Raw genomic sequence first — 21,354 nt, forward strand, 5'->3', positions numbered from 1 at the left:
GAGCAGTTGCGTATCAGTATCAGATCCAGTGTATTGCCAGCTTTGTGTGTTGGAGGCATTTCAATCTGTTTTAAGCCAAAGGAGGATAATAGAGAGATGAAATCAGTTGCCTTGGCTTTATCCATGTGGATGTTCAAGTCTCCCATAACTACCAGTGGTGAGCCATCATCAGGTATGTCTGAGAGTAGCATGTCCAGTTCCACAATGAAGCTGTCCAAGTGTCCCCCTGGTGGGCGGTACACCACAACCATGTAAGCCTTTATAGGTGCAGTGACCTTTATTGCATGGTACTCAAAGGACGTGTTATTGCACATTGGTTTAAGCTGGTTGAAGTTCCAGTCATCAGGTAGGATAATACCTGTACCACCTCCTCGGCCCGTAGAGCGAGGTGTATGAGAGAAGATTGCATCGACTGAAAGGGCAGTTGGTGTTACAGTGTTTTCTGGGCGGATCCAAGTTTCTGTCAGGGCTAGGACCTGAATGTCGGACAGTTTAGTCAGAGTTAATGAATTCTGCTTTGTTAACTGCAGACTGGCAGTTCCAGAGGCCAACTGTGACGCAAGGTTGCGGAAAGGAAGCAAACTGTAGAGAGGACAGATTTTGAAGGTTGTGTTTTCTGCCGTTGTAGCGTTTTTTTCTGCTCTGATTTAGGACTTTGATATGTTCATAGCACATGATGCGTTTGAAAAGGTGACACTGCTGGTCAGCCAGTGGCCTTGTTCAGTGGACTCGCACAGGTAGACTCGCAGATCAGAGCTTGTTCTGCTGGCAGATTCGTATCAAGCTCTCTTAAAGGGGACATATCACGCTTTTTTCATCAACATATATTGATCTAAGAGGTCCCCAAAACATGTCTTTAAAGTTTATGCTCAAAAAAACACTTTGAAATCAGATTTTGGCATGCCTGAAAAGTCCTCTTCTTCATTCCTCCTCAGAACAGTCTGTTTTCCCTCTGACCACGCCCCCTCCGGAAGTGGATGTGCCTCGGCTCTCCAGCACGTTGATCTAATGTTTACATGTTGGCTGAATATACACGGCTGCTCAGAGATCGCGTTACTTCAACCCTCTGAATCTGATCCTGATGGAGAGGCGCCTGTAGCAGGACCTTTCTGAACGATTGGTCACAGATTTAGTGTTTCTTGTTGTTTTATTTATCAGTATGTAGACGTGTGTCTTGGTACACAGCTACGAACATGTAGCTATGTGGCTATGCTAACTAGCGCTAGCACTTATCCATGATAAATAAAAATCATCCACTAGATCTTCAAATCTGCAGACGTGGGGAGTAAAACCGACCTCTACCAGAAAGGCAGCAGGACCTTTCTGAACCATTGGTCACAGATTTAGTGTTTCTTCTTGTTTTATTTGTCAGTATGTCGACGTGTGTCTTGGTACACAGCTACAGCTACAGCTACAGCTAAAGCTACAGCTACAGCTACAGCTACAGCTATGAACATATAGCTATGTGGCTATGCTAATTAGCGCTAGCACTTATCCATGACAAATAAAAATCATCCACTAGATCTTCAAATCTGCAGACGTGGGGAGTAAAACCGACCTTTGTGTTTATTAAGACAGCCTACAACTAGCATGCCTCCCTCCTAAGCTCCTTGTTAGCACACATTTGTGCAGGGAATGAAAAACGGAGGAGGGGATTCAGTATTATTTTATACAGTCTATGGGCTGAACAAGCTCCGAGCTCTGACTCCGTGACAGACCGGATATTGTTGTTATGTAACAAAAACACGGAAGTCTGAAACGGCTGGTTTCAGCACACATTTACAGAAAGGTGGAGAAATCAGAACAGGGGCAGAATGGATTTTTTTCATTCTTGGGGGGGTTTGTAGACAGGGACACATATTTCAGGTAGAGAACCATTAAAAAGTCAATTTTGCATGATATGTCACCTTTAAAGCCAAGATTTCAGTGAAACTCCGCCCCAGTTGTTATCACTGTAGCAATCAATAGAGGGTGCAACCATAGACTGTAAATAAAAATGGACAGCGTTGCTCCACATCTTCCCGTTGTACAGTTCTGAAGCCAAAAAATCCCTCTCCTGGGCGCCGCCATTGTGCAGACAGAGCCTGTGAAGCCACTGTAATAAGCTCCGCCCTACAGCGTGACGTCACAAGACGCTATGTGCCATTTGAAGTTTCGTTCTACAGCGGCTGTGAATCAAAGGAAACAGGAAGTAAAACCCCGTTTTTTAAACTCTAATAACTAACGAAAAATAAACTTTTCAGAAAAAAGAGGCCTTGGACACAAAACAGTGAAATACTAACTACATATCACCACAGCATACGGATGTGAGAAACATTCGTACGACGTGTATTTATTTTTTAAAGTTTGACTGCGACGGATTTTTTTACCTATACTGCAGCCAGCCACCAGGGGGCAGTCACACTGCTGAAAGCCTCACCACCAGGGCCGTATCCGGCACGCTTTGGTGCGACACACATCAGCTGCCTCTCCTATTGTTGTTGTAACGACAAGCCAAGATTTCAGTGAAACTCTGCCCCAGTTGTTGTCACTGTAGCAATCAATAGAGGGTGCGACACGCGTCAGCTGCCTCTCCTATTGTTGTTGTAACGAGAGTGAAACTAACGTGCTCAGCCTAATCAGCACCTGACAATAGCTAGCTTCCAAAAATAACTTCAAGCAGTTTCTCTTACCAACTAACTTCTTCCTTCCTATCCCAAAGATCAGAGCTTGTTCTGATCCAGCACTTGGTACTTTGGTCTTTATTGTGGTGATGTTAATTGTTGATGATGATAATGGAAGGTCTTAAATGGTTTGGTTGCTTCATTGTAGATGTTCCTTATTTACTTTGTGCACTGCCTTTACACTGCTTGGCAGTACCTGCACCCAAATGGACTTGAAGCACTTTGTTCCTCTTACTGATCTTGTTTCCTCTTGTCTAGATCTTTGCTTGTGTTCTTCTTGTTCTCATATGTCCGTCACTTTGGATGAAAGCGTCTGTTTAATGGCATTGTAACATTGTAACAGACAAGATTCCTCACTGCAGCTTTAATGCACAGCAGTTCTTACACACTGATGCATAAACAGTCCAGTTATATCTTCTTTAACGACCATGATTCATAACTGACAGGAGAGCTGCTGAACATCATTGTTACTGTTGACCTACAGAGGAACTCTTTTGTCTCATTGGACTAAATTTGTGGTGATAGTTAACTTTCAGAGAGCTGAAGTCCTGCAGAGGAGACACCCAGAGGAAAATGTTACTGCTCAAGGCTTTCTCTTCTAAGTCTCTGGAGACAAAATTGAGATTCTCATTTCAGCCTCATTCAAGTTTCAAATTGTTCTCATTCGTTTCTCCTAAAATTCACTAGGAGAAATAGTTGAGACCATGACATGAGTCTTATTTGAGACTTAAATGAGATATCTCATTAACGGCTAATTTATTTTTGGCCTTTTTGTCTTTATTTGACAGGACAGCTGAAGAGAGACAGGAAATGTGGGGAGTAGTGAGCGGGGGAAGACATGCAGGAAATGGTCAACCAGCCGGCAATCGAACCGTCGATCCCTGCAACGAGGACTGTAGCCTCTGTATGTGGGGCCCTTAGACCGCTAGGCCACCAGTGCCCAAATGAACCCGCCCCTTTAATTGTAATAGTCGGACTAAATCTGCGGCCCATATTTTAAATAAATGGTCTGTCATACCTGGTATGAAATCTCTATCTTATACAATTTCTCTCAAATCCACTAAATCTTTGTGAAGTCGTTTTGTTCCAAACAGACTTGTAAAGGAAGGACCAGACTGTGAAGTCAAAGAAGAGATCATTTCACATCTAAATATCTGATCTTGAAGTGGTTCAAATGTTTTAATGAGAATTGTAAGTTTGTGGACAATTACATTGAAATGTTAATTTTGCAGGGCACTATAAATGTGCATGAAAAGATGAGCTCAGGCTCTTTCTTTGCTCCATCCAAGCTCAACTTGAGACACAAAAACTGAGTCTGACAAAAACAAATGGATGAGGTTAGATTGAGACAGTTGAGAGAGCTCACTGATTTCTCCACCTGAGCTCAAAAGGAGTCACAACACCTGAGAAATACCTGAGAATCATTTCAGATTCTGACCAGATCTCCTTTTGAACTGAAAGGGAGACTAAGCTGAGACTTTTTGGAACTTTTTTCTGGAGGCAAGAATGAGAAACAGGAGACATAAGCTATAGTCTCATTTAGCTTTCAAACAGATCTCATTGTGGTCTAGGAGACAGAAATGAAACACTTTTGAGATCTCCTCTCTAAATGTATTTTCCTATGGGCACACAGGGTTTATTTTAAGTTTCCTCTTTTGTTATGTTTGATTATCTCTTTACATTTAGCTGATGATACTGAAAGTCAAACATGTGTCTGCTCCCATCATCATAAGTTTTAAACCTTTCAGTGCTCAAACATCATAAAACTCAGCGTCATGTTTAGAATAAAATGCTTTTCTTTGTTTAAATAACTAAATTCATGCTAACATTTGCGCCACCTCTCATCAGTCTTAATACGTCCTGTAAATATTTGTTGTTTATCCTTTAAAACAAATATTTACAAACGTATTGGAAGAAGTTTGAGGGCTGTTTGTTGTTTGTAACCCGGCGTCCTGCTGTAAACATGACCGCTGTGAACGCACATCATGAGTTTGATACTAACTTTATCAACTTTACATTTTCACAAAGTGTTTATTAATCTGAGAGAATCAATAAACATGATCAGGTGTCATATCTGTCACAGACCCACTCCGCCCTCTAGTGGTTGAGTCTGCTCAGTGAACTGAAGCTCTGGTTTCATTAATCTGATGATTTTTATTAAAGACTTTTATTTTAAACATATATTAAGCTAATAAAGCAACCTGAGATAATCTGAATTTAAAGCCACTCCAAACAGATTTTATTTCATTTCCTGGACTCTTCAATAATCCTCTCTCTCTTTTTTATTCCTTTATCTAATCTTATATATAAAAATAATCTTCCTGTGAAATCTCTGTCAAATGAACTTTCTTTAAAATCCAGTCAACCTGATCTCATCCAATCAGCTCTGACTTCCATAATTTAAGGTAAAAAAAACTTGTAATCTGTTCTTTTTTAATCTACCACATTAATCCTGTTCAATCTTCATCAGATCTTTGAGTCCTAGAGAGTCTGGAGCTCGGGTCGCTCAGAGCAGAGCCATGAAAGGAGTGGATTGAGGTGACTCATCATCTGATGAGGCTGCCCCCTTTAGTTTCCAGGTCAGTTCGACCAGAGGAGACCCTGGCTGGACCCAGAATACCCTGCAGGGAATATATTTCCCATCTGGCCTCGACAGTCTCAGGATCCCCAGAGAGGAAAACATGACTGTGGAGAGATCTAAGGGTTATTACTCAGCCTGCTTTGTAAGACCTGGGTCCTGATGGTGTTTACCTGCTGCTCCATGATCCTCAGAGAACTTAAATACCTTCAAATGTGCTCATTTAGTGTCCATTCTAAATGACACAGATCATCCACTTCACAACTTCTTTGTGGAGCAGAGAAACAGCAGCAGTGGACGGCTCATCTCTCTGCGCTGCAGGACTGAGAGATACAGAAAAATCATTCATCCATGCAGACATTAGGCTTCAGGACTCTCTAACCAATGGGAGATGAGATGACAGACACCTGAATTACTTGTTTTTATGTGATTTTTTATCATTTTATCTGCCAAACAACTGAATTTCCCTTAGGGATAGTAAATAAAGTACATTCTATTTTATTCTATTTACTTTATGAGCCTGATTTAAACAATGTGTGTTACCCAGCAGGAATAATCTTAGGGAGACCAGGGCATCAGCAAGAGGAGACTGTTCAGCTAAACGTAGGAAGACTGCATTTGGACAGTCTGCATTTTCAGTCAGAGCAGCAGGAAAATGGAACTCAATCCCAACTTACATTAGAGACTGTACAAGCCTCAGTGTTTTTAAAAGTAAACTAAAATTATGGCTCAAGGAAAAAGAATCATGTGCTCATCTGAATGCATCAAATTAGAGACAATGAAATGTAATTTTAAATGTGTCGTTATTAGTGATGGACTGTGTTGAGTAGTCTATGTATTGTTTTAAATGCTAGTATGTTTTTTATCATTTGTATTGTACATTTGTTAACACCTTCCTGCACAGGGACCACAGATGAAAATTAGCTTATAGCTAACTCTGGCTTGACAGTTTTTGTTTTGCATGGCCCCTGTCAAATAAACTAATAAATACATTTAAAGCAGGGGTTCCAAAACTTTTCAGCCTGCGACCCCCAAAATATATGTGCCAAAGACTCTCAACCCCCACTGTCCCTCAAAGTGATTTAATGTTCTTTTAGCTGCTCTGCAGAAAATGACCCTACCTATAAGAGCATGTGTCTGTGTTTCCTGTGTGTTATGAATGAACCTGCTGCTACTGATGCTTTTAATAACTAACTGTTCACTAATCCTAAACTTAGGAGTCATGTGGAGACAAAGAAAGGCAGAGAACTCATTACATTTTATATTTTCAGGGTTTTATTTCAAGTTTAGCTCCTATTTTTGTGGATATTTTCTACTATAAATGAAGTTAAGGTGTTAACTTAGATTCGGGAGCAGGACCACGCCTAAACCACACCCTCAATCACCTGACAAGCCTTCTTAAACGTAGCCAGCCTACTCCAACTGCTTGTCCGTGATTCTTCAACCCACCCTCCCTCACCTTACTCTACTGCACTTAACCTATTTCCTTGTCCTCTCCTACTCAACTCGTGCTCGCTCCTTCTATGCCCTGTCTACTTCCAGGTACAACCTGGGTCAAGATCAGCTCCGGCAGGATAACGCTGAGACGGAACCCCCATCCTGAGTCTCCTTCTGCTGGGCACACCACGCACAACTAATTCATTAAATGTTCAACTTATATCCTTGTGTGGCGTGGTCCTTGCTAGTGAATGGGTCAAATGTACTATTTTTAGATAACTTAAAAAAAAAGCATTCTGGAAGACATTTCACGACCCCCCATTTGTGTCTCTAGACCCCCCCAAGGGGGTCCTGACCCACACTTTGAGAACCCCTGCTGTAAAGCAGAGCTCTCACTGTGAGACTGAGGGGCTTTAACAAACTCTGCTTCTAGTGGGACCTCTCTGTCTTTGCTTTAATCCTCACCTGCAGTGTTGTGTTTAGAAATAAATGTGATTTAAATGCATTTATTTTCTCTCTCTATATATACAGTATATTAGTTCCATGATGTTATAAAAGCATCAGTGTCTGTTTGCTGTAACTCTTGTTTTCCTCTGCATGTTGACTCCTCACTGTGATAAATAAACCCTGCTGTCCTCTGATAAACTCCCCTGTTGGTCCTGGACTCAGCTGTCCCTCGGAGTCTACCTGCAGGTCTCACTCACCTTCAGAGTAACACGATCACTCTGATGACATCATGAGGGAGGATCTGCCCCGCCCACTAACTGACGTCACCGCGCATAACTCGGCTGTGATTGGCTGCCGGGTGAGTTACGACGTCCCACGTGAAAACGGAGACCTCCAGCTCTGCACGCTGTGTGAGTGTGAGTGAGAGAGAGTGTGTGTGTTTGTGAGAGTGTGTGTGTGTGTGTATGTTTGTGTGTGAGGTGAACAGCTTCACGGAGCCGAGGCAGCGGGACTGCAGCTCAGGAGGAAGAGGAGAAGAAGAAGAGGAAGCTGCTCCAATCAGAAGAGAGGACTCATCGTGTTTGTTCATCCTTCAGGTTCTACTGAGAACTCGGATCCTTGTTCCCTCATGAGAACGATCAGCTGTTCCTGTCCGCGCAGAACCCGCTGAGAGGAACATGGAGAGGACCAGCAGCCCCCCTGCAGACCGGACCGTCCTCTGCCTGTTCGACGTGGATGGGACTCTCACTGCGCCCAGAGAGGTGAGTCCACATCAGTCCGGATCATAAGGGGGGACCTGGTACTGATTACTGCATGAGGTCTGATCAGCTGATCTGCTTCATCAATAACACGCGAAGTAGAAGAGTCAGAGAGAGAGAGAGAGATCTGAGAGCACACCGTGTCCTCCTCACACACACACACACACACACACACACACTGTTGATGTCCAAACACTGAGTCTCTGCTGGTCCCCTCGTGCAGGCTGGACTCAGGGATCATCTCCTGATTCATTGATTCTAACCTTCCTCTCTGATCTCATGTTCATGATGTTTAAAGGAGGAATAACTCGTCTCTGTGGAGCTCAGTGACTCTGTCTGGTCAGTGGGCTGAATGCTGGAGTTAGTGTAGTGTGACTGATGGTGTGTGTGTGTGTGTGTGTGAGAGAGAGAGAGAGAGAGAGAGAGAGTAGAGCATGCCTAGATATTACATAATGCTCCATTGTGACGCTCAGATACAAGATCTGCTCCATATCAGAGCAGCAGAGAGACGGATCCTGCAGCCTGTGTTTGAACACACACGTCCTGCTGTGTGATGATGATAGAGCATGCATGTGTGTGTATAAGCTCAGGTGTGTGTGTGTGTGTGTGTTAACGTGCAGTGTGTGCTCCTGTGCTCTGCAGAAAATCGACCCCAAGCTGGACGACTTCTTCCAGACCCTGAGGAGGAAAGTGAAGATCGGCATCGTGGGAGGGTCGGACTACTCCAAGATAGCAGAGCAGCTCGGGGAGGGGGATGATGGTGAGAGTCTTTGTGGACTTCCTGTTTCAAGAACAGATCATTTAGAGTTTAAACTCCACACTGGAGGACAGACGTCTGCAGAGAGGGGAGCAGAGGAGGTGATCTCTGGAGAGGTGAGGTGGATTCATGGCGTGAGACGGGCTCAGAGCAGTCCATCATCCCAGTCTGGTATCTGTCTCATGATGAGTAGCTGTTCCATGTCAGTGAATCGTGCATTTCCTCATGCAGTTTTGCAACAGAGCAGGGTTTAAGATATGATTCGTGTGCTGTTGCTCCAATCTAATCTCCTGGATTCTTCAGTCTTTCAAATCTGTGTTTCAAAATCCTCTGATGCAACGAGCGCACACTGAGCGCTCTGCTGCGCACACACGTCTGCACGGACACACTGAGGCTGTATCAGACTGTCAATATGAGGATATGACAGGAATGCTGCTGTGCTGGGCCAAGAGGGAGTCGTCTGATTACAGAGCCAAGGGTGCTAAAGGTGAACGTGTCCTCACTTCAGGATGCAAACAGCTGCAGGTGTTTATAACGCAGCACTTTAAAGAGTGTGAACGTGAGGCAGAGAGCAGACTACAGGTTGAGCTGTGGTTCAATGGTTAACCAAAACTGAACATCCAAACACTCCAGAGTGTCTGATAACCAGTTTAAAGAACACCTCGTCCTCCTCCTTGGTTATCATATAATCCTCTTTAACTGTGTTTTTATGGATGAGATGTTGACATGCAGTCAGAGACCTCAGAGCAGACCGGTCCTGGTGAGCCCTCAGGGGAAAGTTGAGCAGGAGGTGAACTCAGATTAAAGTCTGTGTATTCAGGTCTCAGTAATCTACTCTCAGGTAAATATAGCAGCTGAGTCTGTTCTTTGATTCGAGCCTGATCGTCCTGTCTCCTCTCTCCAGTGATCAACAAGTTTGACTACGTGTTTGCAGAGAACGGGACGGTGCAGTACAAAGACGGGACGCTCCTCTCCAAACATGTGAGTGAACCAGTAGAGATGCTAATGAGAGCTGGGCGTAACGTCTGACTGAAGAGCAGACCTGAATAACACTGCAGCAAACACACACACAGTAAGAGAGACTGAAGCTGCACATTCAGAAACATGAGCTCAGTCCTCAGACAAAGAACGTTTGAAGAAACTTTTTATTACAGACATTTAAAACTCACTCTTTGACTGAATGCATGCAGGAAGGAGAAGTTAAAAGTTAACTCATAACTTTAAATCATCTCTTGAATGAGTTTCGGCTTCCTGTCCTTTGTTTTCGTCTCTTCAGGCCATCCAGAACCAGATCGGAGAGGAGCTGCTGCAGGACCTGATCAACTTCTGCCTCAGCTACATGGGACTCATCAAGCTGCCCAAGAAGAGGTCAGACTGAGCTCACAACACAGGAACTAGACCCCAAGGACACACACACACACACACACACACACACACACACACACACACGTACACACACACATACACAGACCTATGACCTGCAGTCCTGGTCTGCAGGAATGCTGAGTGTGTGTTTATCAGCCTCTTGAAGCAGAGACGTCTGTGAAACTCTCTGCGTCTCTGTGGTCTGAAACAAATCCAGACTCTTCCTGTAGTGGTGTGTAGCAGTGTGTAGCAGTGTGTAGTAGTGTGTAGTAGTGTGTACTTCCTGTAACCCCGCCCCCTCTCTGCCTGCAGGGGGACATTCATCGAGTTCAGGAATGGCATGCTGAACATTTCCCCGATCGGGCGGAGCTGCACGCCGGAGGAACGGATCGAGTTCTCTGAAATTGACAAGGTAAACACAAACCTGAGAACCATCCAGAGAGACCTGGTCTCTGTCCTGGTCTCTATCCTGGTCTCTATCCTGGTCTCTGTCCTGGTCTCTGTCCTGGTCTCTGTCCTGGTCTGTGTCCTGGTCTCTGTCCTGGTCTCTGTCCTGGTCTCTGTCCTCGTCTCTGTGACGAGGAGAGGAGCCTGAACCATCCAATCACTGCAGGCTTCACTGCAACATGCAGACAGGCAGAGACTGAAACATGTTTGACTCATGTTCAGTGGAACAGGCGTTATCACATCATACGTGTCAGAACACGTGAAGAAGAATCACACTTCCTGTTTGGAGACGAGGCCTGAGCCTGAACATGCATCTTGTTTGCACTGAGACACATGAAACATGGAGCATCAGGTCAGATACTTCACTCCCTCACTGTTAGCTGCTGTCTGGAGCTCACCCTGACCTGAGACGTGAATCAAAGAGCAGAGAGGAAGGGACTGGTTCTCATGAGAGGCCAGGTGAGCTCACCTGCAGACCGGCCTGGGTCTCTGTGGACGGTGTTGCAGTGAGCGATGAGCCCGGGCTTCAGTAATGATTGTCTTTAAAGTTCAAACGTGAGGGTCGCCTGTCGTTTCTGATAACTTCTGCTTCTGAGTCTGATGACATCATCTGAAGGAGAGGAAGCTCCCGCTCTGTGTGCTCCTCAGGACAGCTTCCTTTTCCAAACCTGTGACGTTTCAACACGACTTACACCCGTTTCTATCTCTCCAATGAGAACCGGTCTAAAGTCATGTAGCAGGAAGCAGAGGAACCTTCACGCTGCCGTCTCTCCTCACCCTCAGCTGAAGCTCCTTCTGTCCTCATTCAGTCTGTTAAACATCAACTCAGGATCTGCAGAATGACCTCTGCTTCCCTGCAAACAAAGAGCAGCTGCATGTTGTTACAGATCAGGTCTAAGAGTCTTCAACCAGATTCTCTGCAGAGTCAGATACAGACCAGCAGGATCCAACCTGACCTGCTGGACATGTTCAGATCTCTGGAGGTCTTAGATCTCTGGAGGTCTCAGCAGGTATCAGTTGATGAAGGTCTGACCACTCTGTTGTTTCCTCCACAGAGAGAGAAGATCAGGGAGAAGTTTGTGGCGGCCCTGAAGGAGGAGTTCGCTGGGAAAGGTCTACGCTTCACTAAAGGTGAGAGAAACTGGAGGTTCAGGTTCTAGAGAGAGACCAGATGATTCTAGAGCTCTGATCAGGTTCCTGTTCACACCTGTACCTTCATGATAAACCGGCTCCACGTGTCCCTCTGCTGTCTCTTTAAGAACCTCTGCGGGGCGCCGCTGTGGCGCAGATGGCAGAGCGGGCGCCCTGCATGCAGAGGCTGCAGTCCTTGTTGGATCGAGTCCTGGTCTCTGCAGGATTTTGGTCCAGGACAATCTCACCTCTCTCTCTTCCTGCATTTCCTGTCTCTCACAAGCTGTCCTTTCAAAATACAAGACGTTGCAGGAGAGCTGAGTTCATCCTGTAAACACACCGCCCACTCTCTCTCTCTCTCTCTCTCTCTCTCTCTCTCTCTCTCTCTCTCTCTCTCTCTCTCTCTCTCTCTCTCTCTCTCTCTGGTGTTTGTGTACGTGCAGGTCGAGGTGTGAGCCTCAGCTGATGAGTGTCGGTGTGTTCACAGTTCAAACATGGCCGACAGACTGGCGTGTTTTTCCTCGGCTCACTTCCTGAATCAGAGCTGGAGTTCTCCTGTCACTTTATTATGATGACTAACAGCTGTGTTTACTCTCACACACACACACACACACACACTGAGGAGGTCAAAGAGAGATTGACTCTGTTTATCAGTCTCAGTGTTTACCTGAGTCAGCTGATGGTGCTGATCTCTGCAGGTGTTTGGTAAACCTGACCCTCCCTCTGAAGCTCCACGTGAGGACTCTCAGTGGTTACAGTCAGCTGAGGGGAAGCTGGGATCAGTCACAGAGGAGAGTTTCACCTCTGACGCAGACTCCAGTTCTGCACAACACAAAACCTTAAAACACCTCATGTGGATTGCATCCATCCATACCCCTTATCCAGGGTCGGGTCACTGGAGGATCCCGAGGTATTCCCAGGTTAGATGGTCTGAGCTCTGGGTCCACCTCAGGGCCTCTCTCTCTCTCTCTGAGCTCAGAGCTCTTTCAGTCTCAGAGCACAGGTGAGAGTTCTGATTCTGAATCTAAGTTTCTAATAATCTACTTTTACTCACGACTCTCAGCGATCAGCTGAACGACCAACACAGTCTGTGTGTGCCGGGTCAGCAGCTCTCAGCCCTGATCAGACCGGGGGGAGGCTGCAGGGGGAGGCTGCAGGGGGAGGCTGCAGGGGGAGGCTGGAGCTCTAAGGTGTTTAATGTGGAACTGGAGGTGTTTGTGATGGAGGCGTGTGGAGGGTGTGTGCAGGATGCAGCTCTCTGATTGGTCGATTGCTCCTCCGCTGCTGCCTTTGTCAGTGTCTCTTTAAACTTTCAGCTGAGAGGAAAAGAAATACCGACATGGGGGAGGGAGAGAGAGAGGGGGGAGGGAGAGAGAGAGGGGGAGGGAGGGAGAGAAAGGAAGAGCTGCAGGGGTAGACTTTTCAGCTGCACTCACAGGTCAAAGGTCACCCCGCTCTCTGCTCTTCTTTCTGGACTGGAGAAACCGGTTTGAGCTGAGAGAGGTCAGATCCTCCCTCATCATGTCCTCTGTATCATGTGAGACAGCAGGTCTTGATCACAGTCTCTTCCTGTCTCAGGTGGTCTGATCAGCTTCGACGTGTTTCCAGAGGGCTGGGATAAGAGGCTGTGTCTGGAGCTGCTGGACCGCGAGGGCCTGGACGCCATCTACTTCTTCGGCAACGAGACGTCAGACGTGAGTTCAGAGTGTTTGTAGTAAACACGGAGCTGTGTGTGAGGTTTAAACTCTCAAGAGGACACGGGGGACACAAATCAGGGGACATTAAAGACCCGCCCCCCTTCAGGCGAGGCCGGGCTCAACACCTTCACCCTCTCTGTGCAGAGACGTTTGTTCACAGTGAAGTTAGAGCCTCCATGTTTCTGTCTGCAGCCTCACACTGACTCACTCATTTACACACAGAGGTCAGTCTGACTCTGCTGTGGCGCCCTCTGCTGGCTGAACAGAGGAACTACTGCAGCTTTAATACAGAACCACAAGGAGGAGGGACTGAGGGGGTCTCAGAACAATAACTCACTGATAGTTTAACAGATGAATGACATCACCCCTGATGATGATGATGATGATGATGATGATGATGGTGATGATGATGATGATGATGATGATGATGATGATGTTGGTGATGATGATGATGATGATGATGGTGATGATGATGATGATGATGATGATGATGATGATGATGATGTTGGTGATGATGATGATGATGATGATGTTTGTCTTTCAGGGAGGAAACGATTTTGAGATTTTCAACGACCCCCGTACGATCGGCTTCACCGTCTTCTCTCCAGCGGACACGGCTCGACTCTGTCAGGAGCTCTTCTTTGACGCCCCCCCCCCCCCCCCCCCCCCCCCAGAAGTCCTGATGCCCTGACCTGACCCCACACCTGCCCCTGTATCCCTTTACCCCCCCTCCCCCTGAAGTTCGGCCTTTTGGTCTCTGCTGGAAGGACAGAAACAAGCAGCAGGAGCCTCGGCGGTCTGTGAGCTACTGACAGGTACTACTCAGAGACCGTATAAATACTACTGACCTGATGTTCAGCAGGACAAGTCCCCTGAACGTCAGACCTGCTGATGCTCTTAAAGAGACAGTAACACAGGAAGTGTTAGAGACATGTGATGCCTGCAGGAGGAGATTCTTGAACATCAGCAGGGATGAAAAGTTTGACTCCTTGTTATAAGATGATGTTTGCACTAATGATGCTGTGACTTTGTACCACACACTGGTAACGGTTTTAAGGATCGGGTCTGTTGTTGATGAGTTTGGTGAAGACCTGGACTCAGACGACAGGAGGGAACGAATCATTCCAGACGTTTCAGCGAGGACTCTCAAAAGGATTCATCTGAACCAGAGGTCTAAGCTTAGACCAGCTGACACTCAGACTGTCCTCAGTGAACAGGACGCTTTATGTGGAGTGTTGTATTATGAGCTGAGTCTTTCATGCACGTGTGAAAGTGGGCGACTGAATGATTCAAAGGTTTGATTCTGATGTTTTCAGACTGGCATGGTACTATTGTTCAAACTTTTAATGATGTGAAAATAATGATTTTAAGATCCTGTAGAGCTAACAGTCTGAGGACTCACTGATGTAAATATGAGGCTTTAGTGGATCAGCTGATCTGCAGGTTTATGTAAACACTCCTCCTCAGAGGCTTAACGATGACGTAGAGACAGAGTCCACTTTAACGAGTCCCTGATGATAAAATGTGTTTTAACTTTAATGATTGTAATAAAACTTTCTGTATATTTCTCTGACGTCTGAATCCTTCTTCATGAGACTCTGCAGACTCCCAGCATGCATTTCTGTTAGACTCACTTTTTAAATTTACCACTAGAGGTCACCAAACTATCTTCATTACAGTCAGTGTTTAATGCAGTGACTTCCACTACAGAGTCATGTCTGTGTTTAATGCAGTGACTTCCACTACAGTCATGTCTGTGTTTAATGCAGTGACTTCCACTACAGAGTCATGTCTGTGTTTAATGCAGTGACTTCCACTACAGTCATGTCTGTGTTTAATGCAGTGACTTCCACTACAGAGTCACGTCTGTTTTTAATGCAGTGACTTCCACTACAGAGTCACGTCTGTTATTAATGCAGTGACTTCCACTACAGAGTCATGTCTATGTTTTTAATGCAGTGACTTCCACTACAGAGTCATGTCTGTTTTGAATGCAGTGACTTCCACTACAGAGTCATGTCTGTTTTTAATGCAGTGACTTCCACTACAGAGTCATGTCTGTGTTTAATGCAGTGACTTCCACTACAGAGTCATGTCTGTTTATAATGCAGTGACTTCCACTACAGAGTCATGTCTGTTTTTAATGCAGTGACTTCCACTACAGAGTCATGTCTGTTTTTAATGCAGTGACTTCCACTGCAGAGTCATGTCTGTGTTTAATGCAGTGACTTCTACTACAGAGTCATGTCTGTGTTTAATGCAGTGACTTCCACTACAGAGTCATGTCTGTTTTTAATGCAGTGACTTCCACTACAGAGTCATGTCTGTTTATAATGCAGTGACTTCCACTACAGAGTTATGTCTGTGTTTAATGCAGTGACTTCCACTACAGAGTCATGTCTGTTTTTAATGCAGTGACTTCCACTACAGAGTCATGTCTGTGTTTAATGCAGTGACTTCCACTACAGAGTCATGTCTGTATTTGATGCATGTTAGGTAGTTTTTTTATCCTCATTCTGAGTGTGTCACCTTGTTGCAGGTTAAGAAGCAGCCTCAGTCTGTGTGTGAATCATAAAATGTTTTAATGTTATCTGAAGGCTCAGGAGGAGAGCGTGGATCACCTGCAGAGAGGCTCCACAAACAAAGTGCCCTTAAAGTGTCAGAAACAAGAGTTACGGGTTCAGGCAATGAGACAGAGACACAGAGAAGACACAGAGACAAGTTCAACAAACACTCCATGAAACACACAAGAGAGAGAAATAACACAGAAGTGAAGAGCTATAGATGTCACGACGCTCAGCAGACACACAGACGAGTTTCTATTTCAGAACAATAGAAAAGATAGAAATGTTTCTGCTGCTTAGGAACAGGAAGTCCAACAGGAAGTCCAACAGGAAGTCCAACAGGAAGTCCAACAGGAAGCAGGAACTCTGGAAACAGCTCTCACAGAACCAGATCACATCTCTGCTGATAAGCTTTGTTTACCAGAAATATCCAAGCTGACACACACACACACACACACACACACACACACACACACACACACACACACACACACACACACACATCTGAACAAATCAAATAAATAATCACGAGCAACACAAACATGGATATGCATTTTTCAGGAAAGTCTTCATTCACAGTAAAATATATTTATTATAAAGTCCATGCTGGGTTCAAGTGATCGGTTCACTCAGGTTCTCCTCTCTCCTCCTCTCTCCTCCTCTCTCCTCCTCTCTCCTCCTCTCTCCTCCTCTCTATCTTCTTCAGCTCCTGTTTTTATTCATCATAAACTCACACCTCTTTCATCTTCCTCTCTGAGGTTTCGTTTCTACACGATGACACAGAAAAACAAACTGTGGGGTCATGAGATCCACCCAGCAGCACTCCTCTTCTCCTCCATCCCTCCTTCTCTTTCACTTCCATCACGGCTGGAGTTAAATTAAAGTTTTAATCTGATGTGAAACAAACACAATGTGACGACTCGTCAGCTGACCACAGTCTGCTCTGACATGTGACCACGCAGACCTCAGTGAAGTAAACAACAGCTGCAGAGGAGGGAAGTGAAACTGGACCCGGTGTTTGTCCTCTCTGTTGTTCACGTCGACACTAAATAAAAACTACAGATGAGAAAATATAAAATGATCTTTCCTACGACGAGAAGAAGAACGAAGAAGAGTTTCAGGAGCAGCAGACGCACGTCCCCCTCCTGCTGCGACGGTGAAACGTCAGTAATTAAAACTACGTCAGCTCAGAATGAAAGTTAGTGATGCTACCACACCAAACAGGCCCCGCCCACCCAGCAATCTCCGTGCCACGCCCACCCAGCAACCCCGCCCCATGCCCCGCCCACCCCACAGTCCCTGAAGCCCGGCCTATGAGCTGATGATCTGCCCGGACCAGGTCTCGTGTTTGGACCCCGGGTTCAGGTGTATGATCTTCACCTCCACCGCCTGCACCTTCAGGTTCTTCGGAGGAACCCGGCTGATTTTGAACGTGACCTCGTCGCCTTCGACCGGGACGTACTCGCCTTCGATGCTGAAACAGAAGAAGAACCAGGAGAGACGTTAGAGACCGGGTTCAAACCCCAGGAGGAGACGAGATGAACGAGCTTCATGTTCACATGCTGCAGACATCAGGTCCTGCAGAGAGACGGATCCATGCAGGGACTTTATTTAGACTTCTGTTTACACGCTCTTTAAATAAATGATGTTAAAAGAAGAAACAGGATCTTATTATTCTCTGGTCTCAGGTTCCATCAGTTAGAGGAGGACCAGATCTCAAAGAGCTGGAATCAAAGCATCCTGATGCTCTGCATGAGCTCCTCTGACGGAGAGCTGACTCTGAGGATCTGCAGTCTGTTTGTTTGTTTGTTTGTTTGTTTGTTTGTTTGTTTGTTTGTTTATGTCTGTAACTCACTCTGAGATGTGAACAAAGATGTCCTCGCCGCCGTGTGAGGGTCGGAGGAAGCCGTGACCTTGTGACCTGCAGAAGTTCTTGCACACGCCTTTATAGACGGGACCGGAGTGAGCTCTCACCGTGCTGCAGAGAGAGAGAGAGAGAGAGAGAGAGAGAGAGAGAGTCACCTTACAGGATGTAAACAAAGGATCAGGATGTTTGTTTGTTGTTTGTTGTTTGTTGTTTGTTGACGTTCAGGGACAGAGAGTAAACAGCAGCTCTTATGAACACGCCGCCTCTTAATGTCACACAGAGGAGTCTGCTGAGTCATGGTGTGGACAGTAAAAACATGAGTCATGCTTTGTGTTAAACTGAATCTGAGTTCTGATCCTCAGTGTCTCGGTGCGTCCTCTCTGCTCTGTGTTTGGTGGACCCTTTGGTGGTTCACTCACGCGGAGTAGGTCCGGGTCCGTTTGGTCGGCAGCGGGCTCGGGAGGTCCCTCGGCAGCGGCTGCTCCCTCCCGTCCTCCCACACTCGACTCCCCTCCCTCAGGAAGGGGAAGGAGAGGGTGAGGGAGTTGTTGGGGGAGCGCAGCGGCGTCCTGGAGGGCGACGTGAGGCTGTGGTCGGCCATGTTGGATGTGACAGGAGGAAGAGGAGGATGGGGGAGGAGGATGATGCTGACTCTGTGGTCTGTCCGTCTGCTCGGAGAAGCCCGACTAAGAGTGACACTCAGGATCAGTGGTTTCAGGTCAGGACTGTCGACTCTGGTATGACAGGAGGACCGGCTGTGAGGAGAGACCACAAAGAGAGGAGGATCAGAGAGGAGGATCAGAGAGCCGTCATGAGGGTTCAGACCTTAGAGATGGAGGAGAGGAGGCATCCAGCCAGGACAGAGCGTCAACATCAACAAGGTTAGGACATCCTTCAGGACTCAGAGTCTCACAATAAATCACTCAATGATAAACTGAAAGACCGTCTCTATACGCTGAAGACCTCCAGAGTACCTCACCCAGACCCTCAGACCCTCTTTACACACTGAAGACCTCCAGAGTCCCTCACGCAGACCTTCAGACCTTCTCTACACACTGATGACCTCCAGAGTACCTCACCCAGACCCTCAGACTGTCTCTAAACACTGAAGACCTCCAGAGTACTTCACCTAGACCCTCAGACTGTCTCTAAACGCTGTAGACCTCCAGAGTACCTCACCCAGACCCTCAGACTGTCTCTATACGCTGAAGACCTCACCCAGGCCCTCAGACTGTCTCTATACACTGAAGACCTCCAGAGTATCTCACCCAGACCCTCAGACCCATGTCACTAAATATCTGTCAGTGTTACCTCTTGATCACCGACCAATCAGAATCAAGAAGGGGCGGGACTTGTGAAATCAACTTTGTCAAGAACAATGAAGGAGAAACTACCCTCACTTGTTTTTAAAGGTCCCATCCCCAGGGATCAGTTTTCATTTAGACCAGATAAAACTCCTCAGTGAGTTCAAAAACAGAACGTCCTACATTTCCCATCATGCAACTCAATCCACTCCAGCTCTTCATCACTCTGTAAACGGGGACATGAGTCATGATGAAGCGGTCCTCACAGATTCATCAGGACTCGTGACGATGAGTGTGCTGAGGCGGGGTCTGAAGTTGGTGTACTGTCCCTTTAAAGCAGACTTCATGTCTCATTATTAATTCACCTGGACCTCGTCCTGGATCAGCCTGGACCTGCCCCCCTCGTCATCATAATCTCTGCAGCTGCAGATCAGACTGACAAATGAGGATTAATTTCATCATGTGCTGAAACATGACGACTCTGAACTCTTTATATCATCTAGACTCTACAGCTCTGTATAACCCTGCTGCTAATGATCCATAGATTACACACATGTGTTATATATCATGAAGTATATGTTATATATATCATATACATGTGTGTGATCATCCTCTGACACATGAAGCCTCAGCACATCCTGTACAGTCAGATGACCTTGTCATGTCAGAGTCCCTGATCTGGTTCCTGTTTCAGTCTCAGAGTAAAGAGTCCGAGGACCTCCTGAAACAACGACCTGCAGAACACCTGGCCGTGTATGTGTGTGTGTGTGTGTGTGTGTGTGTGTGTGTGTGTGTGTGTGTGTGTGCGTGCCGTGACGTCAGAACAGCTGCAGAACAACACCCCCAGTGGTGTGCTCGTGACGTCAGCGTCCCCTAAGTCAAAAATGAGCAATCACGTTCCTCAAGAGGAGACGGTGTTATCGCGAGACTTCAGTGAAACAGCTGAGATCTGAATCATTATTATTATTATAGATGGAGATGAAGATGATCACAACAACAACAACAACAATAATACTTATAATTATAATGTGAGTCAAACAGAGATGATGATGAGTCCTACATGAAGCCTCACACTCAGAGTCAGACTCAGGGTGACAGACAGCAGCTGGAGAACATCTGGATCCAGCTGGATCCGGAGGGTCAGGACTCTTCTGGTCCGGGTCACAATAAATCTCCGCTTCCGTGAACTGCGTGGGAGATTTTCCCTTCAGACAGTTCTCTATCAAACATGAACGATCTGAAGATCTCTCTCTCTCTCTCTCTCTCTCTCTCTCTCTCTCTCTCACACACACACACACACACACACACACACACACGCAGATTAATTCACTCTGATGTTTATAATAATATAATAATAATAATCTGAGTTATAATCACGAGAGGTAGAGAGCAGCGCGTGCTGCGGGAGGATCGTGGAGCAGGTGAGGATCAGAGACACGAGCGGTCACACACGGAGGACATGTTCCTCCATCAGACCACACACACGCACACACACGCACACACACACACACACACACACACACACACACACACACACACACACAAACACAAACACACATACACACACAGCTGAATGTACATCTCTGATTACACTTTACAGCGTGCAGGACAAACACACACACACACACACACACACACACACACACACACACACACACACACCTGCTGACACTCCAACATGCAGATATCAGAAATGTTACTTACTGCAGTCTGCGCTGAGGCTGAGGACGATCAGTGCGGACAGAGAGTGTGTGTGCGAGTGTGTGTGAAGTCGGTGTGTGTTATATAAGCTAATGAAATAAATAACTCACTAAATCCACGCAGAGGACGGAAGACCCTGATGTGACGCTGCTGAGTCTCTGAGTCTGCGCAGCTGGCGGAGATTCCGATGGCGTGATGCGACCCTGCGCGCGCGCTCCCGCGTGTGTGTGTGTGTGAGTGTGAGTGTGAGTGTGTAGAGACAGTCTTTATTTTGAACCTGGTCTCCATCACTGACTAGTCTCCCTCTGAAGGATCTGAAGGTTTAGAGGATTCTTCTGATCCATTCAGTTCTATGTTGCATGTAGACCCTGTCCTGTCCTGCCTCAGCTCTGTGTCTCTGGGTGTTGATGTTGTTTTCTGAAGGAGTCAGCATGCTGTCTCAGATCCAAACATTCATGATGAGAGTTTGTTATAAAAGCCAGGAGAAGGAAAAAGTAAAAATAAAAACACATGATCAATATGAGCAGAGATGACTCATCCTGTTCTGTCCACAGGGGGGCGCCAAAATCCACACAACACAAACATTCACAGGAGCTTTAACACTCAGGCTGTTTTCAAACCTCCTCCTGTAGCGGTCC

The 21,354-nt window shown here is 46.2% G+C and overlaps 2 protein-coding genes across 5 annotated transcripts; one reads left to right on the top strand and one right to left on the bottom strand.

The window, feature by feature from the left end:
* The first annotated feature begins 7,497 nt into the window (after window positions 1-7,497).
* LOC117832351 (phosphomannomutase 1) lies at window positions 7,498-14,853 on the top strand. The gene is made up of 8 exons (XM_034711442.1): window positions 7,498-7,886; window positions 8,526-8,643; window positions 9,545-9,621; window positions 9,917-10,008; window positions 10,318-10,417; window positions 11,508-11,583; window positions 13,162-13,277; window positions 13,825-14,853. The coding sequence occupies exons 1-8, from the start codon at window positions 7,803-7,805 to the stop codon at window positions 13,969-13,971; spliced, it is 810 nt and encodes a 269-aa protein (XP_034567333.1). The 5' UTR covers window positions 7,498-7,802; the 3' UTR covers window positions 13,972-14,853.
* Window positions 14,854-15,839: 986 nt separating this feature from the next.
* On the bottom strand, window positions 15,840-20,977 carry LOC117831708 (cold shock domain-containing protein C2-like). Of its 4 annotated transcripts, XM_034710511.1 has the most exons (5): window positions 20,720-20,833; window positions 18,131-18,466; window positions 17,700-17,822; window positions 17,225-17,318; window positions 15,840-16,279 (listed from the first exon to the last, which is right to left on the bottom strand). In XM_034710511.1, the coding sequence occupies exons 2-5, from the start codon at window positions 18,310-18,312 to the stop codon at window positions 16,262-16,264; spliced, it is 417 nt and encodes a 138-aa protein (XP_034566402.1). In that variant the 5' UTR covers window positions 18,313-18,466; window positions 20,720-20,833; the 3' UTR covers window positions 15,840-16,261. The 4 variants fall into 4 exon arrangements, with proteins under 4 accessions (XP_034566402.1, XP_034566399.1, XP_034566400.1 ...); XM_034710508.1 differs by having other exon boundaries at window positions 15,840-17,318; window positions 20,720-20,977; XM_034710509.1 differs by lacking the exon at window positions 15,840-16,279 and having other exon boundaries at window positions 17,139-17,318; window positions 20,827-20,977.
* Between the last annotated feature and the right edge of the window lie 377 nt (window positions 20,978-21,354).

Source organism: Notolabrus celidotus, chromosome 20 (genome assembly GCF_009762535.1).
Source record: "Notolabrus celidotus isolate fNotCel1 chromosome 20, fNotCel1.pri, whole genome shotgun sequence".
Classification (NCBI taxonomy): Eukaryota; Metazoa; Chordata; class Actinopteri; order Labriformes; family Labridae; genus Notolabrus; species Notolabrus celidotus.